Source organism: Pteropus medius, unplaced genomic scaffold (genome assembly GCF_902729225.1).
Source record: "Pteropus medius unplaced genomic scaffold, Ma_sr-lr_union100, whole genome shotgun sequence".
Lineage (NCBI taxonomy): Eukaryota > Metazoa > Chordata > Mammalia > Chiroptera > Pteropodidae > Pteropus > Pteropus medius.
The window spans coordinates 34,362,977-34,384,547 of record NW_024349800.1 but is presented as its reverse complement, the minus strand read 5'-3'; the positions used below and the strand labels follow the sequence as shown (position 1 = coordinate 34,384,547).

General features: G+C 39.5%; 1 protein-coding gene across 1 annotated transcript in view; it reads right to left on the bottom strand.

The window, feature by feature from the left end:
* LHCGR (luteinizing hormone/choriogonadotropin receptor) overlaps window positions 1-21,571 on the bottom strand; it is a 52,029-nt gene that overhangs the window by 26,023 nt on the left and 4,435 nt on the right. Inside the window, exons 2-6 of the mRNA XM_039888120.1 lie at window positions 8,853-8,924; window positions 6,837-6,911; window positions 3,872-3,946; window positions 1,857-1,931; window positions 1,691-1,768 (exon numbers count right to left, since the gene is read on the bottom strand). Of these exons, the coding sequence (XP_039744054.1) occupies window positions 1,691-1,768; window positions 1,857-1,931; window positions 3,872-3,946; window positions 6,837-6,911; window positions 8,853-8,924 (375 nt within the window). The remainder of the gene's footprint in view (window positions 1-1,690; window positions 1,769-1,856; window positions 1,932-3,871; window positions 3,947-6,836; window positions 6,912-8,852; window positions 8,925-21,571) is intronic.

Below are 21,571 nucleotides of genomic sequence, written 5' to 3'. Positions count from 1 at the left end.
AATCTAAAGTCTCCTCCACTCCTTTTTATCTAAACGTTTTTAACCGTATTTCCTATCCCTTAAGCAGGATGTTTACTCCCAATGAATACGCCTCATCCTGTGTTTCTCCTTTCCACAGCCATGCTTTTGCTCATGCTGTCCTTTCACTTGGATTACTTGCTTTCCTTTTCTTGGTATATGGTACAACGTAATGATGAAGACTATTACTCTGGAGCTAGACTGTCTGGGTCTAAATCTTGACCTTGGTCAAATTACTAAACCTCTCAGTGCCTTGGTTTTCTTATCTAAAAATGGGGCTGATAGTCCCTACTTACTAGGGTTGCTGTGAGACTTACATGAGTTTTTAACCCATTTCCCGTTTAGAAAAAAAAAAGTGTAGCTCGCTACCAGCGTTAATTTAATTTTACATAAAAACACTCTTTGAGGTTGAAAAATCTATTTTCAATGTGAAAATAAAATATAAAAACTGTTCTTGGAGTTATTTCTAAACAGAACTTGTCTCTAATCCTAATGTAACAGAAATGTATACATAAATCGAATTCATCAAATGAATCTTTGGCTAATAACTGTTTGAGAATGATGTTAACGTCACATGTAGGAATGCTACATTTTCTAGGATTTGACATTTTCAGCGATTGAAAATTACTATATTTTGTAAATGGAAATACCGCTACTAATAACAGAATGCTATAAATAGAATGATGTCATTTGTTTCCAAAGACTATTGATATACTAGAGCAATGTGAAAATAATAATAAAAGGAAGATATTTCATGGCAAACTTTGGGGGTAAGGTTAGGACTATAACTCATGCTTTATCTCAGGGTAAATGCTGCAGCCACAAGTGCCGCTGGTGAGTATTCTCAGGGCAAACGGGAAATGAGTTAAAAAAAGTACTTTAAAACAGTGCAGGCCTTTAATAAGTGCTGTATAAATATTATAAATGTTACTGATTCTACGAAGTCTAACTCCACCATGCAGCCTCCTCTGAGTCTGGGATGGGCTTGAGAGTCTGCATTTCTCACCAGCTCTCAGAAGATATGGTAGATGCTGGACCATAGTTTGAATAGCAAGGTCTTAGGAAAGAACATGAAAGAGATAGAGCCTGTGAGCATGGTAACCTGATGAGTGATGGTCAAATAAAAAGACATTATTTTCAAGTATTAGGAGATGTAGGGAATGGGCATAGATGGTGTTGCTTCAGAGACAATGTCAGCAGGTTCCAAGAAGAAGGTGAAAAAATCAGAGAGAGAGAGCAAGCGAGAGCAGAGTCCATTGATAAACTACTCTACCTACTTGGAGAATACCCTTCCAAACTCTTCTCAGTTGAAACTTGAAATATTTGTGCTCTCTTTTAAACAGGGCAGCCACTCCCCTTCAGGCTGTCTCTTCCCGGCTTCAAAGCATTCCATTGATGCAATGAACAATTTCATCTGCTGGAAATTTGGTCACTGTAAATCCCTAGGGCCCATTTGATTAATTTTAAACTGAATAGATTGGTTGGTTTTCATGTGAACATGTGACCCAGCTTGGATCCCATACAACTCCTCTCACCTTTGGCATTTTAGGTCAAAAAGAATGTCACCATCGAGTGAGGGGCACAGAAAAAGATAAGAAGGAACTCACTTTAAGCTAGAAGTGAGAATAGCAGGAGGCTTTATAGCAGAACCTGAATCTGGGAGTTTACTCACAGTGTTATGGATTCGTTATTCATCCCTCGAAAAGCATTTCCTGGTATGGTGGTGATGTGTAAGTTATCGCAAATTTCCCTTGAGGAATGAAATGAGAAATATTTACTCTCCAAATTTGAGCTGCAAATAGGAAACTGTTATGCATAGCAATCAGCCTGGTACTTACAGAATGAAATTAAATTCTGAGGAGAAGATCTTCGTAACATCTGGAAGCTTTCGGATGCCCGTATTACAGATGCTCCTGTGATTTGGGGCAAGTAGGGATGTGGGCAGAGAGAGTAAGTGATTGTTATTAAGGCAAAAAGATAAAAATAGTAGAAAGACATTTTGCAAATACTGTTTTCACATTAAATTAGAAAAAATATTGAGTTTGGCTCTATCAGTTACACTTTAACTGTTGACGATTGTGAAAATTTAAAAGTCCCTAACGTTATAGGAGAAGTTGCTCTAGTGATTTGTATTTAGAGATCTAGGGGCTGGAACCAAACTTTCAGGTATTTTTTATTTATATTTATTTTTCCAGCCTGTCTTTTCCTGTAGCATCAATTGCATTTTCCTATAGTATTGCATTCCAGTTTCCTTTTGGTAATTAGTTTATGCCATGCTCTTGAGAGTTCTAGAAATCCCCCTAGAACAGCTTTAAGCTCAAACACTTTGGGAAGATTATTCTCCATGTTAGCAATCCATATCTCTCATTATTAAAAATCTTCCTTTATTTAGCTACTGTACGATTCAGGAAGTTCTTCCTTCTATCTCACTGAAATCATCACACATGCTTTTGGTTATTTAAGCTACTCAAAGCTTCTCTTCTTTTTCTCCCACCTTTTATTTAAACTTCAAAGAAGAGATAGGCTTCAGTGGTAGGTTAAATTAAAGGATATTTTATTACGCAAGAATGAGAATCCTTTAGAGGAGTCTAGGATTTCCCCTAGCCAAATTTTAAATTTACCATCATGGACTGTGGACCACTGATGTGAACTGCCTGGCACCCTGGTGACAGTGAAAGGTTTCTCTTTTGGCTTTCTCTGGTTCTCCTCCTTACTTGTTACCCAGATCACAGTGAATCCTTGCCCTGTTTGTGACTGGTGATAGCAGTGTGAGCCTAGGCTGCAATGTGTACTGGAGTTGGGGGAGTATCACTTTTTTGGGGGTAGAATGCTATTCAATAAAGACAATGATTCTTAGTTAATAGGGGGCTGCAGTTATCAAATTTGGTTCTGGGATTTTCTTATGCTTTCTCAAAGTGGTTAATGCTGACAGGCTTATGTGTACTGTAGAACCCTTGAAGGTTTGGAAAAGCAGAGCACCTGGGTTAGAAATCATCCAGCTTTGGAGGTACCAAAAGAGCTACTGTTAGTGCCAGCCACAGCTCCTTCAGGGGCCCCAGAGCAAGACTGCAGATGACATGGAATGCCAGAGAGATGTCCCCACCATATTTGGGGAGTTGTGGACTTTACATGCTCTGGAGATTTTGTGAAATTTATCAGGAATAAGAGAGAGAAAACATCTTTGTTAGAGGGATTCAAATTTTTCTGTGTAAATAAGTGATTATTTGACATAGTGCTAAATTATAGATTGTTTCAAATTTCAGGGATTTTGATAATGCTGGCATGGCAGTGAATCTATAGGGCTATAACTAGTTGTACTCAACTTATAATTCTAACTAGTGGGCTTACTCAGAGTTGATGGAATAGAAACTACTGATTTAGTTTACATGGCACAGTGACTATGTGAAGGCAATACTTAAAATGTTTTCAGGTAATGAATGAATGAACAAACAAGATAAAGGAGATCAATAATTCTCAACCTGGAATGAGAAACGCCTCTCCCACTTTCACATATCCTCTGTCCACATCACCACCTCACCTTAGAGATTCAAATGGATCCTTTTTAAAGTGTTATGACCCCATTCCCCATTAGCTTTGGAAATCACTGCAAAGAGGTGATAGTCTCTCAGGTGTCTGGGACAGAGAAAATGCTGGGAACCACTTACAGGTATTTGGAAGCACCCAGCATGATGGTTGATAAAAAAAAAATGCTGATTAAATCAACAGACTGAAGATGGACATGCAAATAATGCTAAGAATGTGCTTAAAAAAATTCTTCCCAACATTTTAATTGTTTTGATTTACAGCAGATGCCTATCTTCCCATCCCCAATTACTTAAAGAAATTTCCTCACAGGTATTTTAACCGGGGGAGACTTGTAAATGCTCCAGCCTCGATGTATAACAGGTTTTTGGTGTTCTGGATCAGTCTGTAAAGAGAGGGGGAAAAACAGGCAGCAGTTTACTAGATGTGTATTGTTTGGAATGCATGAGACCGTGGTCACCAGAGGGTGCTGGCTAAAACGGCATAAACAAAATCAAGTGGAAGCAGCGTGGTGAGAGCCAGTTGGCTATTTCTAGTAAGCTCTGCTCTCAACCTCCTGCCAAGACGGGCGCATTATAGCTGAGAGTCCGTTCCACTCCCCAGCCCCTCTTGCCCTCTCAGGCAGCATCAATGTCCACGGCTCCTGGCCAAGTAGGTCTTGTCCCACTATGGAGATTCTTGCCCCGAACACGGGGTGTGATGGGAGATTCTGCTCCCAGGAGAGATGAGGTCATGAGCTACTCTTCCTTGCAGGCAAACTGGCTCTCTTCATGTTAGGTCGGCGGCCACACTGACCAATTATCCAATGGGCACCCAGTCTCTGGAATAGACAGGGCAGAGTCCAGGGGCTTGGATTTAGGGGATTTTGTGCCTATTCTGTAGATAATTCATTGTGTGATAATGCCCAGTCTCCTAACTTCCCTAAGCTAGGGTTCCCTTTTGTAATATTGGAATAATCATACATACTTGTTCTACTTCACAGGTTGTAGGCAGTGAGTAATAGAATATGTAGAGATAATGTATGAGGCAGGGCTTTGCAAAGTACAAAATTATAGCTATAACATCACAGTTGTGTTAGCGTCCTTCTCCCTAGTTCCACCAGTGACTTTGACCCTTTGAGAAGTAACCGCAGTTGTCGGGCCCTGTCTACTTTAGATTCAATAAAACATCAATAAATGCCTTTGGCTTTTAAAACTCATTCAACAACCACCTGAGAAAATGATAACTACTCATGTTCCATAGAGAAAATATAGTGTATTGGTTAGGTGTACAGACTCTTGATTCAACTTGGTTTTACATCCCGGTTTTACTAATTTATGACTTTAAAGCTCAGTTTCCTTATAGGTTGGTTTTTAAGGAATGAATATGTGTGTTTGGTTCACAGTAAGGCTTCAACCAATGTTAACAGTTATCATTGTTGATAAAATCAGAAAGTTAAATGATTAGTCTCTAGTTACACAGCTGAGAAACAGCAGAACTTGGAGGTGAACCCAGTTTTTTCTGACTCCAAGTCTAGTGCTCATTTCACCTTACTGTAGTTTCCCACCATTGGTGCCTATTTCCATCTTTTATGTCCTTTTGAGCCTTTAGAGGTAAGTGATATTTTGTTGTAATTAGTTTTTACAACAGCTGGTCAAGCAATCACAAGCCATATAAGGCATTATGTGGATGGGATGGAAAGGACTTTTATCTCTTAAGGATCTTTCGGGGTTTGACCGTAGACCACTCATCCATCCATTCATTTATTCAACAAACATTTATTGAGCTCCTATATGTGCCAGGCACTGTTTAGGTGCTGGGGATATAGCTGTGAACAAAGCAAAGAGAGCCTGTGTAGAGCTAACATTCTAGTCTCAGGGCCTTCCTTGGGAAAAGTACATAAACATTCCCATAGAACTTTATTTTTCTTTCTGTTGAAAAAAAGCTGCTCTTGTGATTCTCAGTTTACGCTGTGCTTCAGCATCATTGGTGAAGTCTGTTAAAACTACAGATTTCTAGGTTTGGGATAGGACTGTCGTCTATGATTGAAATGAGCCCCCTATCTCCCATGAAATTCTACTTCACAGCCGAGTCCAGGCTATACAGTTTGTACTTAAATACCCATTATTTTCAATTTCCCTATTATTGTTTGTGAGTTTGTCTCACTTCCCTGGCCACACTGTCATCTCCTGTGGGAGATTTGTATTTTTACCTCCTCTCTATTTCAGCAGCACTTGGCCCTTGGTTGGACATGTGGCGGTTACTCACATACCAATCAGTTAACTATTCTCTTTATATAAATGCTAATCAGACCATTCATTGGGAGGCCTTGTGGTATAGTGGAAAACACACAAGTTTGAAGAAAGACGGGCTGGGGTTGAATCCCAAGCCTGCCATTGTCTAAGGTGCCACATTGGTTAAGTTGCTGAGCTCTCTGAGCCTCCCTTCCTTCCCCTGAGCAAAAGGTATAATTACTCCACTGTACATGGTGGCTGTGAGGATTAAATGATACAACCTAGAGGAAATAAATACCAAGCACAGGCTCTCAAAAATTGTTGCTAACATCCTTCCCCTTCCCTTAACTTTTTAAACTCCTGTGCAGGTAAAGTTTGTAGAAGCTCAGGTTTGCACCAAACAAGGCAGCAGAAAGAGGACTGGTTTAGGAGTCACATGTCTGATTTATAGTCCCAGCTAACTTGCTGTGTGACATCAGGCAAGTCAGTTAACCTCTTTGAGATACAAGTTCATCCTCTGAAAACTGAATTAAGCCACTTTTCTCCCATCCTTTTTATAAATTGGAGGAAAATGATAATTTGGAAAGGGTAATTTTTAAGAATCAATTCTAGTAACAACTCTAACATACACATGCCCAACACAGGGCTTTTACAAGGCTTGAATGGTAGGTATTCAAGAACCATTTATTGAATGAATAAATATGCTCAAACAGCCCCCAGTGAACTAGTTCATGCTCTCTAAGCTCCTTTCCAAATTTTCCCACCACCTCCCTTCCATAAGGTAGGAGCTACTTGGCAGTACTCCACAATGTCAATTTTAATTTCCAGCTTTGTGTTGTGATGTTTCAGAGTTTATACAGCTCTCAGGGAGAAGCAGTTGTCACCATGGCAACCTGCAGGCCACTGCAGTGAGAGAGATTAATGCCTGCCCAGACCTGGTAATTGTATAGTCTTTTCCTCTTGGATCCCTAGCAGTGGATGCTTGAATACAAATACCCAGTGGTCTCCAGCCAGTCAGAGTAATAGTGTGCAGCAGTAAATGATCTGTTAGCTGATGCTTACATTTCAGACAAATTGAGGAGGTTGTCAAAGGCATTAGCTTCTATCTTTTCCAGGGAATCACTCTGAGAGATTTCACTAGGAGAGAGAGGGAGAGAGAGAGAGAAAAAAAGAAGAAACATGAAAGAAATGACTGTATCTGCATCATAATAAGCTGTGTGTGTGTGGCTGACAATGTGTCCTTTTAAAAAAGAACAGGGATGCCTTAAGCTGTCCTCACACATAAAGTGTTAACATCTCCCTTTAGAAGCACTGATGGACATCTACAATCCAGGTGTAGCTGAAATGTAAATTTCAGTAACCCCTGTGTATGTGAGAGGGTTTTTTTTTCTTGTTTATTATGACTCAGAATCACAAATTACTAAAAGCGGACAGGCCCTTTGAGAAAATCTAGTCAGATTCCCTTGTTTTACAGCTTTGAAAATTGAGGTTCTAAGAGAAGAGGCACCTGGTGTTTATGGGAAGGTTTCGGGACCAGGAGCAGGATATCTGGGTTCCCAACTCCATCACTCTAGTGAGGTTTTAATTTAGGTTGAATTCATTGTTTCATAACTCTCTCCCTTTCCCCAAATTCTATTTTGAGGCAATTGCAAGGTGGTCAACTGCTGCACATGGTATCTTTCTTGGGTTCTATTTCTTTGACTCTTTTTCTCACCGTTAGCAAATTGAGAACAAGGGGTATGCCCTATTCACTTTTGAATCCCTGGTGGCATCAAAATACCTGACACATTGGGTATGAATGAATGAATGGATTAATGAATGAATTGGTTTTTCTTAAAAAAAAAAACAAAAAACTAAAGGAATCAGCTTTGCTGTATACCACCTCCAAGCATGTAATGTCAGTGTTACCATAAAATTCTAACATAAGCTACTATTTGCTGCCAGCTTGGAAAAAAGCCCCAAATTCACAAATTGTACATTTGTGTGTTTCTAAGGTTAACATTCACTGAAGCTTTCGCACTTGATGAGAACTTTAGCTGACAGAAAGGCTGAGCCTAAGGCAGTTAACGTTTTTTTTTTTTTATGAATAGTACAGTAATGGATTGGTCCTGGACTGATTCACCTTATTCCTACCTAGTGGTTTACTTATTTAACTGTGTCTGCTTTTCTCTTTAGGAGGTCTTAATGCATTAAAAATTTTCAAAATTTAACATTTAAACTTGGGAACAGAAGAATAAGGATTAGATTCAAGCAAACTGACATTTCTGTAACTTGCAATGAATTTCCTATAATAGGTACTAATTCTTAAGGAATTATTTTTAATAGTCTCACTGCTTGCTAATATCATAAAGAGCAGTCAGAAGTTCCTCAAGGAGTTTTGGAGGCCCATGGGATTGTAAAGATCAGCGATGCTCTCTGGGAACTAAAAGGCCCCTTAGGTCCTTTGACTCAGACTAACATTAAGGAGGATGCTGGCTAGAATCCTGGAGTTCTGAGAAAGTTCTGTCTCATGTATGGGGTCTTGGGACCTAGAAGCTGAAGACCAGGGACAAAGCATTGAAGTTACATCTGACACAAATGTGAGATCACACTGCCTTCAGGCTGCTTTACATTTTGGTAAATGCCTTTTATCAATATGGCTATAAATATTGTGTTTTTGTCATATACTTATTATATTTTAGATTCAAAGATTATCTTCTCAAATACAATAAACTTCCAACACATTTTCTTTTATGTGAGTGTTATCTAAAAATGTGACTCAAGGGAATACTGCTCTAGGGGAGAATTTTTATGATTGGAATCTACCTTCTTTTCTACTTGAGAAGTATCCTCACTCATCATAATGCATTCAATTCAGTGATATAAGGTTAATTATCTAGATTTTAATGACTCTTGAAAATCATACATTTCTTCAAAGGTCCCTAGATATTATTTGTATTAAAAAGGTAAAAGTATTAGAGTTTCTTAAACACAGTTTCTCTCCTAGAAAAATTATCCCCTTTCAACTATGCTTTCTCTTAGAAAAAAAATTTATTATTCTAATTATGAATGTCTTTTGATATGCAGTCTCTTACTTACATTTTTATGACCTCATTAAGTCCTCTGAAAGCTTGAGATGGGATTACTTTGACAGGGAGATAGGTGAGTGATCTAGGGAAGAAAAAAGGAAAGCCAAGAGTTTAAGATTTGATTGGGTGCCTTTTAAGTTCATGAATAAAGTGTGTGTGTGTGTGTGTGTGTCTGTGTGTGCGCGCGCACGTGCATATATTTGGGTGTGAGACTCCCGAGTTTGCAACAACTGGATTCAGTTTGAGAATTCTAATATATCAATAAAGAGATAGCCCATGACTTATTCTCAGTATATATCAAAGAGTGTGTGATTTTGTCATTAAGATCCTGAGCTTTAGGATCAGAAACATATGAATTCAAGTCTCATTCTTTTACTACCTGGCTGTGTGATCCTGAGCATGTTATTTAAGTCCTCTGTTTCAGTTTCTTCATCTATAAAACTGAAATAATAATTCTTATTTCCCAGAGTTGTTACAATGATTAACTGATAACCCATGTAAAGCACAGGGCTTGGCACCAAGTAAATAGTTAATACATAGTTTTAGAGTGTCCCTATAGGCTTGGTTGGGAGGATAGAAAAGAAGCTCTCTTGGGTAGAGAAATGAATGGTGAAAATGCAGTTGGAAAGCAGGCAGACAGGAGAAGGGATTCGCTAAGAGCGTGCTCCATCTCCTCCAGGCAGCCTGTTTCAGTATTATCCCAACCAGAGCACTTGCTCCTATAGTTAAATCATATGGGCATCTCATGCCATTTTGGGGGAACATCTATAGAGCATTTCCTTCAGGCACTCGCTTATATCCAGAGGAACAATCTAAGTGTTCTTGAATTGAGATAAAAATTATACATTACATAAGAGTTGAAAGTAGAGCGATTACTTAGCAACAGCAAAACCAGAACAGGATGATGTACAACTGCTTAAAGGAACCTGAGGTTAAGATAACTCTGGAGAAAGGATCTGCCAGGCAGGGATGAATGTTCAGCCAACATTTATCAAGCATCGACAGTGGTTCAAAGTTTTAGGCCAAAGACTGACAGAGAGGAGGGGAGTGGCACATTTCAGATGGGATGCAGATATCAGGAATATGAGAACAGAGGTGGGAGATGCTGCCTTGCTTTTCATGTGTCTATGCAGCAGAGACTGCCTAAGCTGCTGGGAAAGAACACCTCCTCCATCAGGGGCAGATGTGAATCAGTGAGATGTCTTATAGTCCTTGAAAGGACATGCTACTAGTGTAAGGTGCTGTGTGAGTGATGCATACACATCTATAACCTTATTTTATTCACTCATCAATGGAGCGAGATGAGTATTCCCCTTAGATAGCAGAAGAAACTGGATCTCAAAGAGATTAAGTAACCCGAACAAGGTAACATGACTAAGTAGACAGAGTCCAACTGTTCTTTCCACTGTACAATATTGAGCCAAAGTATGTGATTCCTAACTTATTCTCTTTTTTCTTTACTTACCAACTTTGTTGAGGAATAATTGCTAAATATAATTGTGTATATTTAATGTGTACAATGTGATTATTTGACATATACAAAGATTGTAGAATAATTATCAAGATCAAGATAATTAACACATTGATCACCTCACATAGTTCTTTGTGTGTGTATGTATGTGTATGATTAGAACACTTAAGATCTACTCACAGTAACTTTCAAGTATACAATACTGTATTATTAACTATAGTCACCATGCTGTACATTAGATCCTCAGAACTAATTCTTCTTATAACTGAAAATTTGTACCATTTGACCTCTCTCTCTCTATTTTCCTCTCCCCCCAGCCCCTGACAACCATTCTATTTTCTGTTTCTATGAAATCAGCTTTAAAAATTTTTCTTTCAATTCCACATATAAGTGCTTTCATACAGTATTCCTCTTTCTCTATCTGGCTTATTTCACTTAGCATAATGTCGCCCAAGTTCATTCCATGCTGTCACAAATGGCAGTATTTCTTTCTTTTTTTATGGCTGAAAAATATTCCATTATATATACATATATCATGTCTATCTATTCATTTTTTAAAGGACATTTATTTTTATTTTTTCATATCTTGGCTACTATGGATAAAGCTGCAGTTAACATGGGAGTGCAGATATCTCTTTGAGATAGTGATTTAATTTCCTTTGAATATATAACTAGGTAACCCGCTCTCTCCGTGAGCATGGTGGAAGGGCAGGCATTGTAACCTTGCTTCTTTTGAGATGAGACATGTCACTATACCTTCTGCAATGCAGCTTACCAACAGTTCCTCTCAAGAGGCTGATGCAAAGAAATTTCATTTCAGAAAAATCCTTTCACTCAACAGTCTCTTAGAGATGGTACAACCTTGAGGAAGTAATCCAAACGTGGTCCTCTGAATCTATGCCCAAAGGCAGTCCCACCAAGCACATTGTTCAACACTCAAACTTATTTAACAGGGCATCCAAGAAGAACAGGGACAATGGGGGAGAAATCTTACGATGGCATGTTTGCTTCCCATATTTCTTTTGGAATCATGTCTGCTTGGCTTACTGATTAAAAACACAGTTTTATTGCTCTCTGCACTGCCAAGTCAATAAATTTCCAGAAGAAAAAGCTGTATTCTACTGTACCCCATGCAACATCAATAAAACTGACAGCCAAATTCTGATTCCAGAATCTTTATTGCTGGGGGTAATGCAGTGCAGAGCATATTTTGGAGAGTGTTTACATAAAAGCTTCAAGTGAACACTTCAGAGCCTTTTATTCATGCAAATGGAGCCCAGAAGCTGGAGCCTCTCAGCAGGCAGCCTCCTCCTCCACAAGGGAGCACAGGGTGGCTCTCAGGAGAGCCGTTTGGTTAGATTTGACCAGGGAGGTTATTTGAGCTTTTGATTGATATAGGAATGAGGGATGAGGAGCAAAAGTCAGACAGGAGTGAGAGAAGCTGTAGATCAATGCACTGGCCATCCCCAGTGACTATGGAACAGTTCTGGTGCAAGATGAAATTTTGCAGTTGATGTTGATGCCATAGAGCTGGAAAGGCAGAGTATTAGAGTTCCCACCATTAAAGAACCACTGAGCAAACTGCAGGTAGCTTTGTAGATGTGGCTGGGGCAAGATAGAGGCTTGGGGGCCAGTGGATGGGGAGAGAAATTGGCTGAGGCAGGAGCACTGAGCTTTTCACAGCAGACATAGTATCATGACGCAAGGTAGAGAATGTGGTTCTATGAATCCAAAACTGTTTTTTCCACTGATTTACACACACACACACACACACACACAGACACACATTTTTTAGAGATGTCATGTCTTCACTTCTGAGGCATCTTAAATTGACAGCAGTTTCTAAGCATTCAAGTGTCTGTCTCTTGTATTTAAACTTGTTTGTTTAGCCCATGATTTGTTCATAACCATTTGAATGTATTCCCTTCAAAGGTGCTCTCTTCTTTGATGGATGTTTCTGTGAGTCTTTCCATGAAGCCAGAAACTTTTAGCAATATGAATGATTGTCTCAATTACCCTGCTATTCTATTCCTGCAAACATCCCAGAAAAATTCTCACACTGATACTTAAGGGAAACTGTACAAGGATTTTCTTCACAGCATTATGGCATCAGGCAGGTTGGAGGCAACCTTGGTGTCCACTACTGAGTGAAGGAATGGTAAAATGTGGACAATACACACCTAACTAATTGGTCAGCAGTTAGAAGCAAGAGTCTAAAGGTATACAGAGCATAGATCTTAGAATCATGGCTCTGAGAGAAACAAGTAAGAAATTGATGATACATATATAATACTACTTGCAGAATTAAAATACATACACACCAAACAGACATTTTAAAAGAAAGCATACAAACATACATTTGGATAGTTGCATATGGTGAGTCGAAAGGAAGTAGAAGGGGATAAAATAAATAACTAAAAACAGAGAAGGACTTTCAATGGACCAATTATAATGTTACCTGAATGAAGAAATATGATTGACTTAACCCTCTGTACCTGAGAGACAAATGGAAAAGAAAAAAAGTTTAATTTTGATGTATCGAGTTCTCCCTTTCCTCTCTTCTCTCTTTCCTCCCCTTCTCTTTTTCTTTCTTTTCTCTTTCTTCCTTCCTTCCTTCCTTCCTTCCTTTCTTTCTTTCTTCTTTCTTTTCTTTCTTTCTTTTCTTCTTAACAACAACTTTCTTTCTTTCTTTCTTTCTTTTCTTTCTTTCTTTCTTTCTTTCTTTCTTTCTTTCTTTCTTTCTTTCTTTCTTTCTTTCTTTCTTTCTTTCTTTCTTTCTTTCTCTTTTCCTTCCTTCCTTCCTTCTTCGGCTTCCTTCAACTTCCTTCCTTCCTTTCATTCTTCCTTCCTTCCTTCCTTCCTTCCTTCCTTCCTTCCTTCCTTCCTTTCTCAACTCTCCCCCCTTCCTTCCTTCCTCTCTCCTTCCTTCCTTCCTTCCTTCCTTCTTCCTTCCTTCCTTCCTTCCTTTCTTCCTTCTTTCCTTCCTTTTCTTTTAAGTTAAGCCTACATGTATTCCAAGAATTTTGTGAACTTCAGGAACTCTTGTGGAAAGGTCTAGTCAGTATCATTTGATGTAGAGCAGAAGCCAGGGAGAACTGGGAGAAAATACGCCAAAGGAAAGTCAAATCAGCAGCTCTGCTATCCAGGGTCAAAAGAGAACACAAAAGCTATGCATAAAGCAAAGAAAAATAAAAGAAAGGCAGAGCCTTTTCTGTCTCAGACAGAGAGGGTGATGCTCCCAAACTATGCATCTTGGACGGGTGGTAGAGAACCAGGATCAGTGGGCAAAAGTGAAGTTGAATTTGCAAGGTGCAGAGTTCTCTTTGCCTCTTGAAAAGTGAGTGAGATGGCTGTGGAAGAATATGGCTGTGAGACCCTGCAGCTCTTACATTTATTACATTTTCAGTCTTTTTTACCTTGATTGTAAATGAATGGATGATGTAGCACAGGTGACACCTGGATTACGGCCAATCCCACCTTGCTCAAGTGCCTTTGCCACAGATGTTGAAAGAAATACTTAGATTGGATGATAAAGTTTGCCTTAGTTTTATCATTTCTAGAACTTCCATCTACTCATGAGTTTCACCTGCCAAACCCCCAGAGCACCAGGTATCAGAGCCCAGTACCAGAGGCTCTACTTACAGCTAAGCAAATAACATGCAGATAAACCCAGTCACCTTGAAGAGGATGAGGCCACATTATCAGGTCTTCTCTAATTGTTCCTAATGTCTCTTGAGTTCTCATGGGTGGGCCTCTTTTGAGTTGAATAAAACAAATGACTTTCAAAGGATCCAATCTGTCTAGCTCTCTGGCTTGTTAACGAACTCTCAAAATAATGTTAGCTGGTGAGCTTCAGAGTCAGGAGGGCTGTGTTGACCTTCAAGGAAACCCAAGATTTGGAAATCCATACTTATAAGAACCTATCAACTGGAAGACATTTGCATTATCAAAGGGTTCTTTGTTCTACAGAAGGATTCCATGAAAGGCTCCTTTAAATGGCAAGCTCCCTAGGTGAATGGAAAATATGGTTCAATTGACACACTCTCTCCTTTTAAAGACAGGCATTGCGTAAAGCCAAGGACAATCGTAGGTTCCCCATTTCCCCTTGGTTTTTAAGAGCTTGGAGTGCACTTATGGTTCCCAGGGCAGGATCACCTTCTGCAAGCCTCAGGCTAAGTAAGCATGAGCAAAGGGAGAGCTAGGGAAGAAATCCAGCACCAGTCTCCAGTCTAGAAAGCCTGGGTGGGGTCTTTGGTCATTTTGCTGGAGATTTTACCTCTCTTTATGCCCAGCATGGCAGAAGTGAAATATTTTTATTTACTTCTTTCTAATTGTTTATAAAAGCCATCTATATTATTGATCTAAGAAAGCTGCAAACATCCCTCCATCTTTCACAGATGATTAGTTTATTTCTAGAAATGCACCCTGAATTTTAAAATGGTACAAAATCAAAGGGAGGGAAAAAGAGAGAAATCAGATGGTTAAAGCTTTTTTTGCTTAATGAACTCATTGAAATAGGAGGGAGAAGCATTACTTTATTTAAATTCAAAAGAATGTTAATGTATTTATATTTATTACATAAGACCTTGTTCTACATTTAACAGAGACTTAAGAATTCCTGTGTTCTTTTCAAAGCTGCTCAGTAATTACAATAAACTTGCTTTTATCTTGGAATGAAATAAAATGGCTTTCCCTTTTCCAAATGATTTTAAATCTTTGTGCTTTAAAATGCTTTAATCTATTTGGTAACTCAATTACTGGGTATGTCTTTATTTGTTGACCTCGCGTCTTCATCGTTTACCTAGCGGGAGTTTGAGAATTCAGTGTTACCTGAAATATGAAGTCAGTTTAGATAGACATCCAATATATTAGGTTTTACATCAGAAAATTTTGGAATGAGCCTTAAAAATACATCCAGTTGTTTTTGACTATTATTTTACTACTCCTTAAGCATTTATTGCATTAGGCAATCAGAGTGAAAGGGCCACTTGCTGGTGGTTTGCTCCAATCTCTTACTTTATAGATGAAGAATCTTAAGCTAGGAAAACTGAAGCCACATGGCAATTCAGTGGCAGATCTGGACTAGAACATAGATCACTTCATTCTTGGTCCAGTGCTTGTCTACTATAATCAAATCACATCAGTACTCTTCCTTCAGGGGTTTGTTCATACACCTTGCTCTACAATCCTCTGGTCCTCATTGAAAACCTAGCCTTCTGCTTCTGCAGCCATCAGCTTCTTCAGGGCATGTGCTCATAGTCTTCAACTTCAAAGATGCAGCTCAAATTCTTGTTCCTCTATGAAGCTTCAGAGCCTACCAGAGTGTTTTTTCTTTCTCTACTTGGTTCTCCTCAACACTTAATAACTACATTTTTTTTACTGCAGTGTTATTTGAAATTTTACCAGGTGCCCTGTATGAACGTTTCCTGTGTTCCACCATTGAACACCCGGTCACTGATGGATTCTACCTTCACACATCTCTTGCTCCCATCCCCTGTATTTCTTTCCCACTGCCAATCTTCTTGGCCATTCTTTTGTCTACCTCAACTATTCTATAAGCCCCGAATGGTTTCCCTTCACCCTATCCTGAGTTTCCCCTGCCTGGTCTAGATTAATCTTCCTAACAACTCCTGCCATGTCACTCATACTTAAATATCTTCTCTGCCCCTCTTGGCCTGTTTACTTATCTATAAATGTCTCAGCTTTGTATTCAAAGTCTTCCAAATAAAGGCTCACACTTCATTTGCCAGTCTTCTCACCCAGTATTCCCCTCATATAACCAGTACACTAAATTTGTGCAGTCCAGTACCATGGCCACTAGCCACATGTGTCCATTGAGCACTTAAATATGGCCAGTCCAAACTGAGATGCACTGTAAGTGTAAAATACACACCAGATGTTGAAGACTTGGTAAGAAAAAAATGTGAAGTATCTCATTAATAATTTTTATATTGATTACATATTGAAATAATATTTTGTACATATTGGATTAAATACTTTATTAAAACTAATTTCACCTTTTAAAAACTTTTTAAATGTGGATATTAGAAAATAAAAATTGCACTCACATTATAGTGACTATAATGACTCACATTATATTTCTGTTGGACGGTGCCTCCCGAGACAAATCAGACTTGGGTTTCCTGACTTGCCTTATGTTTTCTACTTTCACTCACACCATCTCTACCATCTGGCACATCCACACTTCTCTGCTGGTCAGAGTCCACCCTTGGTTAAAGGTTTATTTGAGGTGCTACATACTTTAAGGAATGTGTCTTCATCACCAATTGCATGTGCTTTCTCCCTAGAAGTAGCTTAGTGGGGTAGTGAAGAGCCTGCTCTGGAGCCAGGCTGCTTGGGTTCAAATCATTGCTTCATTCTGTATCTATAAAAAGATGCTACTGCTAACTACCCCAGAGATTTTTGAGATTAAATAAGAAAATGTTTATGTAAAACTGCTACAGCATCAAGCACAAGATAAGAGCTCAATCAGTAGTTTTCACTCACAGATGCTTACTGTGAAAAATTCAAGCTACTTCACTTATGTCTAATGACAACCCTGTGAGGTAGAGTGGGTCCAATACTTTGGAATGGGCTCTTCTATTTGTCCTGGGTCATCTTTAAATTTGTAAAACTGTGACTTGTCCCTGACGCTTGACTATCTGCTGATTATATGTAGGATACCTGAGAGGGAGGGTAAATACTCCCACTTGGCACCTTTCTTTTGGGTTCAGGTATCTCTTATAGGCCTTATCTGATAGTTTTCAAAGAACGATTAAGAACAACCTTCCATTAAATATTTCAATGTTAGGGAGCCACTTAGCAGAGTTCACATTTTCCCATTGATTTTAAAAAGTTCAGCCAGTTGGAACTCTCCACTGGGAAGTGCAGTTTGAGTAACTTTCCTCCAGAGAACTTAAGAAGCCGTGAGGAGCTTATGAATTATCATGTGAACCAAGATGTTCAAGAAGATTCCTTGACAATGGATTTTCCAAGTCATTTGTGCTACAACTAAATTAAAAATATAAAGCCTCAGAGGGAAATGGCAAATACATCTAAGCCCTTTCTCAAAACCCATTTAAAGTTTTCTAAAGACACAAAGCAAAATTATCCAGTCTTTACCCCCTAAACTAGAATTCTTCTAGCAATAATATAACATGACAAGAATAACTCTGATAAATAAAACTACATGTTGAATTGTCCCCAGGGAATGTCTACATCATCTGTAATGATTTCTCAAAAATATTTTTTAGAAGCAAAGAATATTATGTTGTCAGGGCAGTGACATTGCAGATATGCTTCAGGAAACTTTTTCATTACAAGCTTCTGTTTCCAGACACTTAAAAACTTTTTTATTTCATTTAATTTTAGTGAGCCTGTAAAAGCTGGTTGCAACTGATATACCACAAACTTTTAATTAATCTGAGGATAAGTTTAAGGTGTCTGAAATTACTGGCATGTGGGCTTTCTGGTAGACACCAATTTGTGTGGTTGCCTGTATCAAAAATACCCCTTTTCTGGAAACATCTCATTGCTAGTTGCATCAAGGTAGAAGCATCTTATTGACTTTGCCCCTATGCTTCTGCCTTGGGTATGGGGCGGGGGAGGCCATCAGATTCTCTCTCGGGAATTTAAAACTTATAATAGAAGGAGTCTTTGGAGCTGATTCGTTGTGAAGGCGGAATCTAGAGAGAAATTCCCTGACCTCTTGCTGCTAAAGTGTCAGATTCTTTCTGGATCTTGCCCACATCCTTTTACCTCCTTATTCTTCTAGCAAGTTCATCTCTTATGATTAAGTTTGTCAGAGTTGATTTCTGGTACTTGCAAATGAGAAAAGCCTTAATCAGAGCCCCACCCTAAGGTTTCCAGTGGAAATAGTCCACTGTCCCATTGACATTCCATAACACAGACAGGAGATGTGTTGGTGGTCAGTGAGAGAGCAGACGACTTTAAAGAGTGATGTCCCAATGGCATTTCTAAGCTGGTGTCAAACGCCAGGACTGAGCTTATGGGATAACTGTTTTAGCCTGGCTGCCCCTATAGAGAGTGAGGCTTAAAGAACTACAGTTTAAGTGATAGCTCCACCAGGGTTTCTTTGTTACTTTGGCTGGAAGAGATGGCTCCCTTCTCTTACCTCCTACCAGACTTTGTTTATAACCTTTACTTGGCTTTTATCACTTTCCACTTTTCTCTGCAGTCATCTGAGAACTGGTCCTCTCTCTCATACAGCCTGAAGACTATCATTGGATCCTGCACGTTGACCTGTTCATTTCAGTATATAGTTTCTGAGTAGCCAACAAGTCTGACCTTTCTGTGTGTCCAGCTTGAGGCTTAGGAATGGAGAATGGGGAAAGGAAAGGACACAGATGGACACACTGGGCAGATAGGAGTGACACAATTGAACGATAGAAAACAACCTGTAATCACATACAAGGTGGGATGTTTGAGAGGCAGCTCAGCCTGGGCTGCAAAGAGCAGCATATCAGACTCCAGGCAATAATGAACTCTGCCATTTTGTGATTCTAACGTATTCACCTTCCAGGCTGAGAAGGCCTAGTGGGTCATTTTCTCTAATTAACACCTCTCAGGATCAAAACTATTCCATCAAGCTTGCCCCTTGGATGATAGCAATTTACTGTTCAACTTCATATAGGGCTATGTGTTTTTAGTCTTCTCTGCATCATCAGATTTACAATAATACTTTGTAGTTATGTGAAACCTTTATTTCCGAGTAATTTTGGCTCTGCTGTCTCGTTTATCTTCATCACAGTCAGCCTCACTCAAGGGCAAGAAACATAACACCCCTTTTAAGACAGCACAAAGGTTTTATCACTAGCTCAAACCCAGAGTGCAAATTAGGGAAAGGGGACCTAGTACTCGAATTCAGGTCTGCCTGGTCTTTGTCTTGTTGATCAAATCAGATAATTTGGTGGCTCTATTGGATCCTACTCTGTCATCCCAGAGCATCCCCATCCCTGTGGGCTCAGAAATGCTATCTGCTGTTGCTCATGAAGTAGAATTAGGAACCTAGGCGTCACCTCATTTAATCAGAGTCAAGGAAAATTTAACAACAGCAAGGGATAAAACCTTCATTCTGAAAGTTGAATTTTATTTATAAATTGGGTGGTTCTGAATTTGGCTCAGGTGGCATTATAGAGCTTGGTTCAGGGCCAGAGAGCAGCTGCGAGTGGTTTGCTGGCTGGGAGGTGGTTTCATCTCCCAGTGAGGCAGAAGCTGGGAATAAATGAGGACCATATAGAGAAGCTGCTAGAAGCTGCCCACCAAGTCAGAGAGTCCACCTGCCTGGTGGGTGGGGTTATTTTAATTCCCTTCTTTAAAAAAAAGATGGTGAGAAATTTGCTAAAATCTGCATTAAATGTGATTTTTTGCATACCAAGGGTAGCTGCCAGAACAGGACACATATGCTCCCATGGTGCCATTCCTCTTGGGTCTGGAAGTGAGCAGCAGGGCCTCTCCCTACCACTGTGACTCAACTGGCTTTAACAGTCCTTGTGCAAGATCAGAGTTACACATGGCCAAGACACCGTCTGGTGCAGCTACTCTGGGAGATTGTATTTTGGAAAGAAAGCTTTCAGGCCTCAGTTTAAGACATGAAAAGAAGCCAGATTGAGGGGCATAGAAAGAAGACAGAGGTGGGGAAAGGAGCAGAACTAGAGCCTTGAATTAATCTGACATTGCTTTTGGAAAAAAAAGAATAAGGCAAAACAACCCCAAGGAATTATTGTTCTCCAAGTGGGGAGCTGGGTCCAATGCTAAAAGGCTCTGTGCGTGAACCTTTTGGCTTTACACTTTCACTGAGGTTTTGGGAATGCTGTTGCTTTCTCTTTACTGTCCCTGTAGGGGCCATCATTCAACTTTCCCCAAAAGGATGATTTTTAAACTAATAAAATCTGGTTCTTGCAAAGCTTCCCCCAAGGAGCCTGTTTATAGGCACAGCCAGTTTTAAGAATTGCCTTGAAGGTGTTGCTGGGGTTTCTGAGTTAGAACTGAGGTTCAAGATCAGCCATTATCTAGTGCCATTACTTTTTTCAGTGGGGGTTGGGGAGGGAGGTGGGACATGAGCTTTCTGAATTCTGAGATTTTTTTGGGTCTGGCCAGCTTTAGGGAAGCTGAAGGTGGGGGTAAGCTGTCCTAATTGCAAGATATTGGTAGGCTTTCCTCTGTCCTGTGGTCTCCTACCTGGTGTCCTGGACCAGGAACTCATCAGTCTCCATTAAGGCTGCCTTGGTGGTGGTTTTGATTTGCTTCAATGGACCCTGGGCTGGGGGTTGATTTTTTTTCTAATGATTGAGTTAAAACAAACAATAGTAAAAATTAAGACATTCTGGATGTGGCATATTAATATAGGTAAGCTTCCAGTCTTGCTTCTCTGAAATGAATGTCTACTATTGCCCATTCCAAGGATAGACTACAGGTCTGCAAAATCTGGGACCTGGATGTTGACATAACACACAGAACTCCCTCTACTACCCCATAGCTTCCCTTGTCTCCCCATTCTCTAGATATGGTACATGCTGGCTAAGATGGGTTTCCTTTTGGCATTGGTTCATTGTTCCTATTCAGCTGTCTAAACAGTTTGACCATTATGTACATAGCTCAATAAAAACTTTCATCATACTACCTGAGAAATTCTGGGAATCCTGAATTAAATAAGACCTTTTTAAGTGGTTCTCACTCTAGCACAATGATTCAAATCCAAGGCAGGCGGATTTTACCCCAAAGAGGCATTTGGCAAATGTCTAGAAACATTTTGGTTGTCACAATTTGGGAGGACAGCGCTATTGACATCCAGAAGGTAAAGGCCAGGGATGCTGCTAAGCATCCCACAGTGTACAAAACAGCCCTCCACAACAAATGATTATCTGACCCCAAATTTCAATTATGCTGAAGTTGAGAAACCCTGTTCTAGCAAAAGAGGCATACACAATAAATGGTTACATCGTGGTGGCATATATGCAAAAATATATGTAAGTGCAAGGTATCAAAGCAAATATGTGTGTATGGGAGGGAGGGGACATTGGGGAAAGCTTCATGGGGAAGTGACTCCAAATCATGAATGTTTACTTAATGGCTTTGATTGAAAGTTTATTAGTTAAGAACTACATATTGAGATTGTTTTTTCTTTTTGCACAACCCTCTGGGTAATTTAATCAAATGTTTTTAATGACTTTATATCTTCCCTTAAAAAGATTCCCTCAGAGAGCCTGGGAGAGGCATAATAAAAGAAGAATCCAATC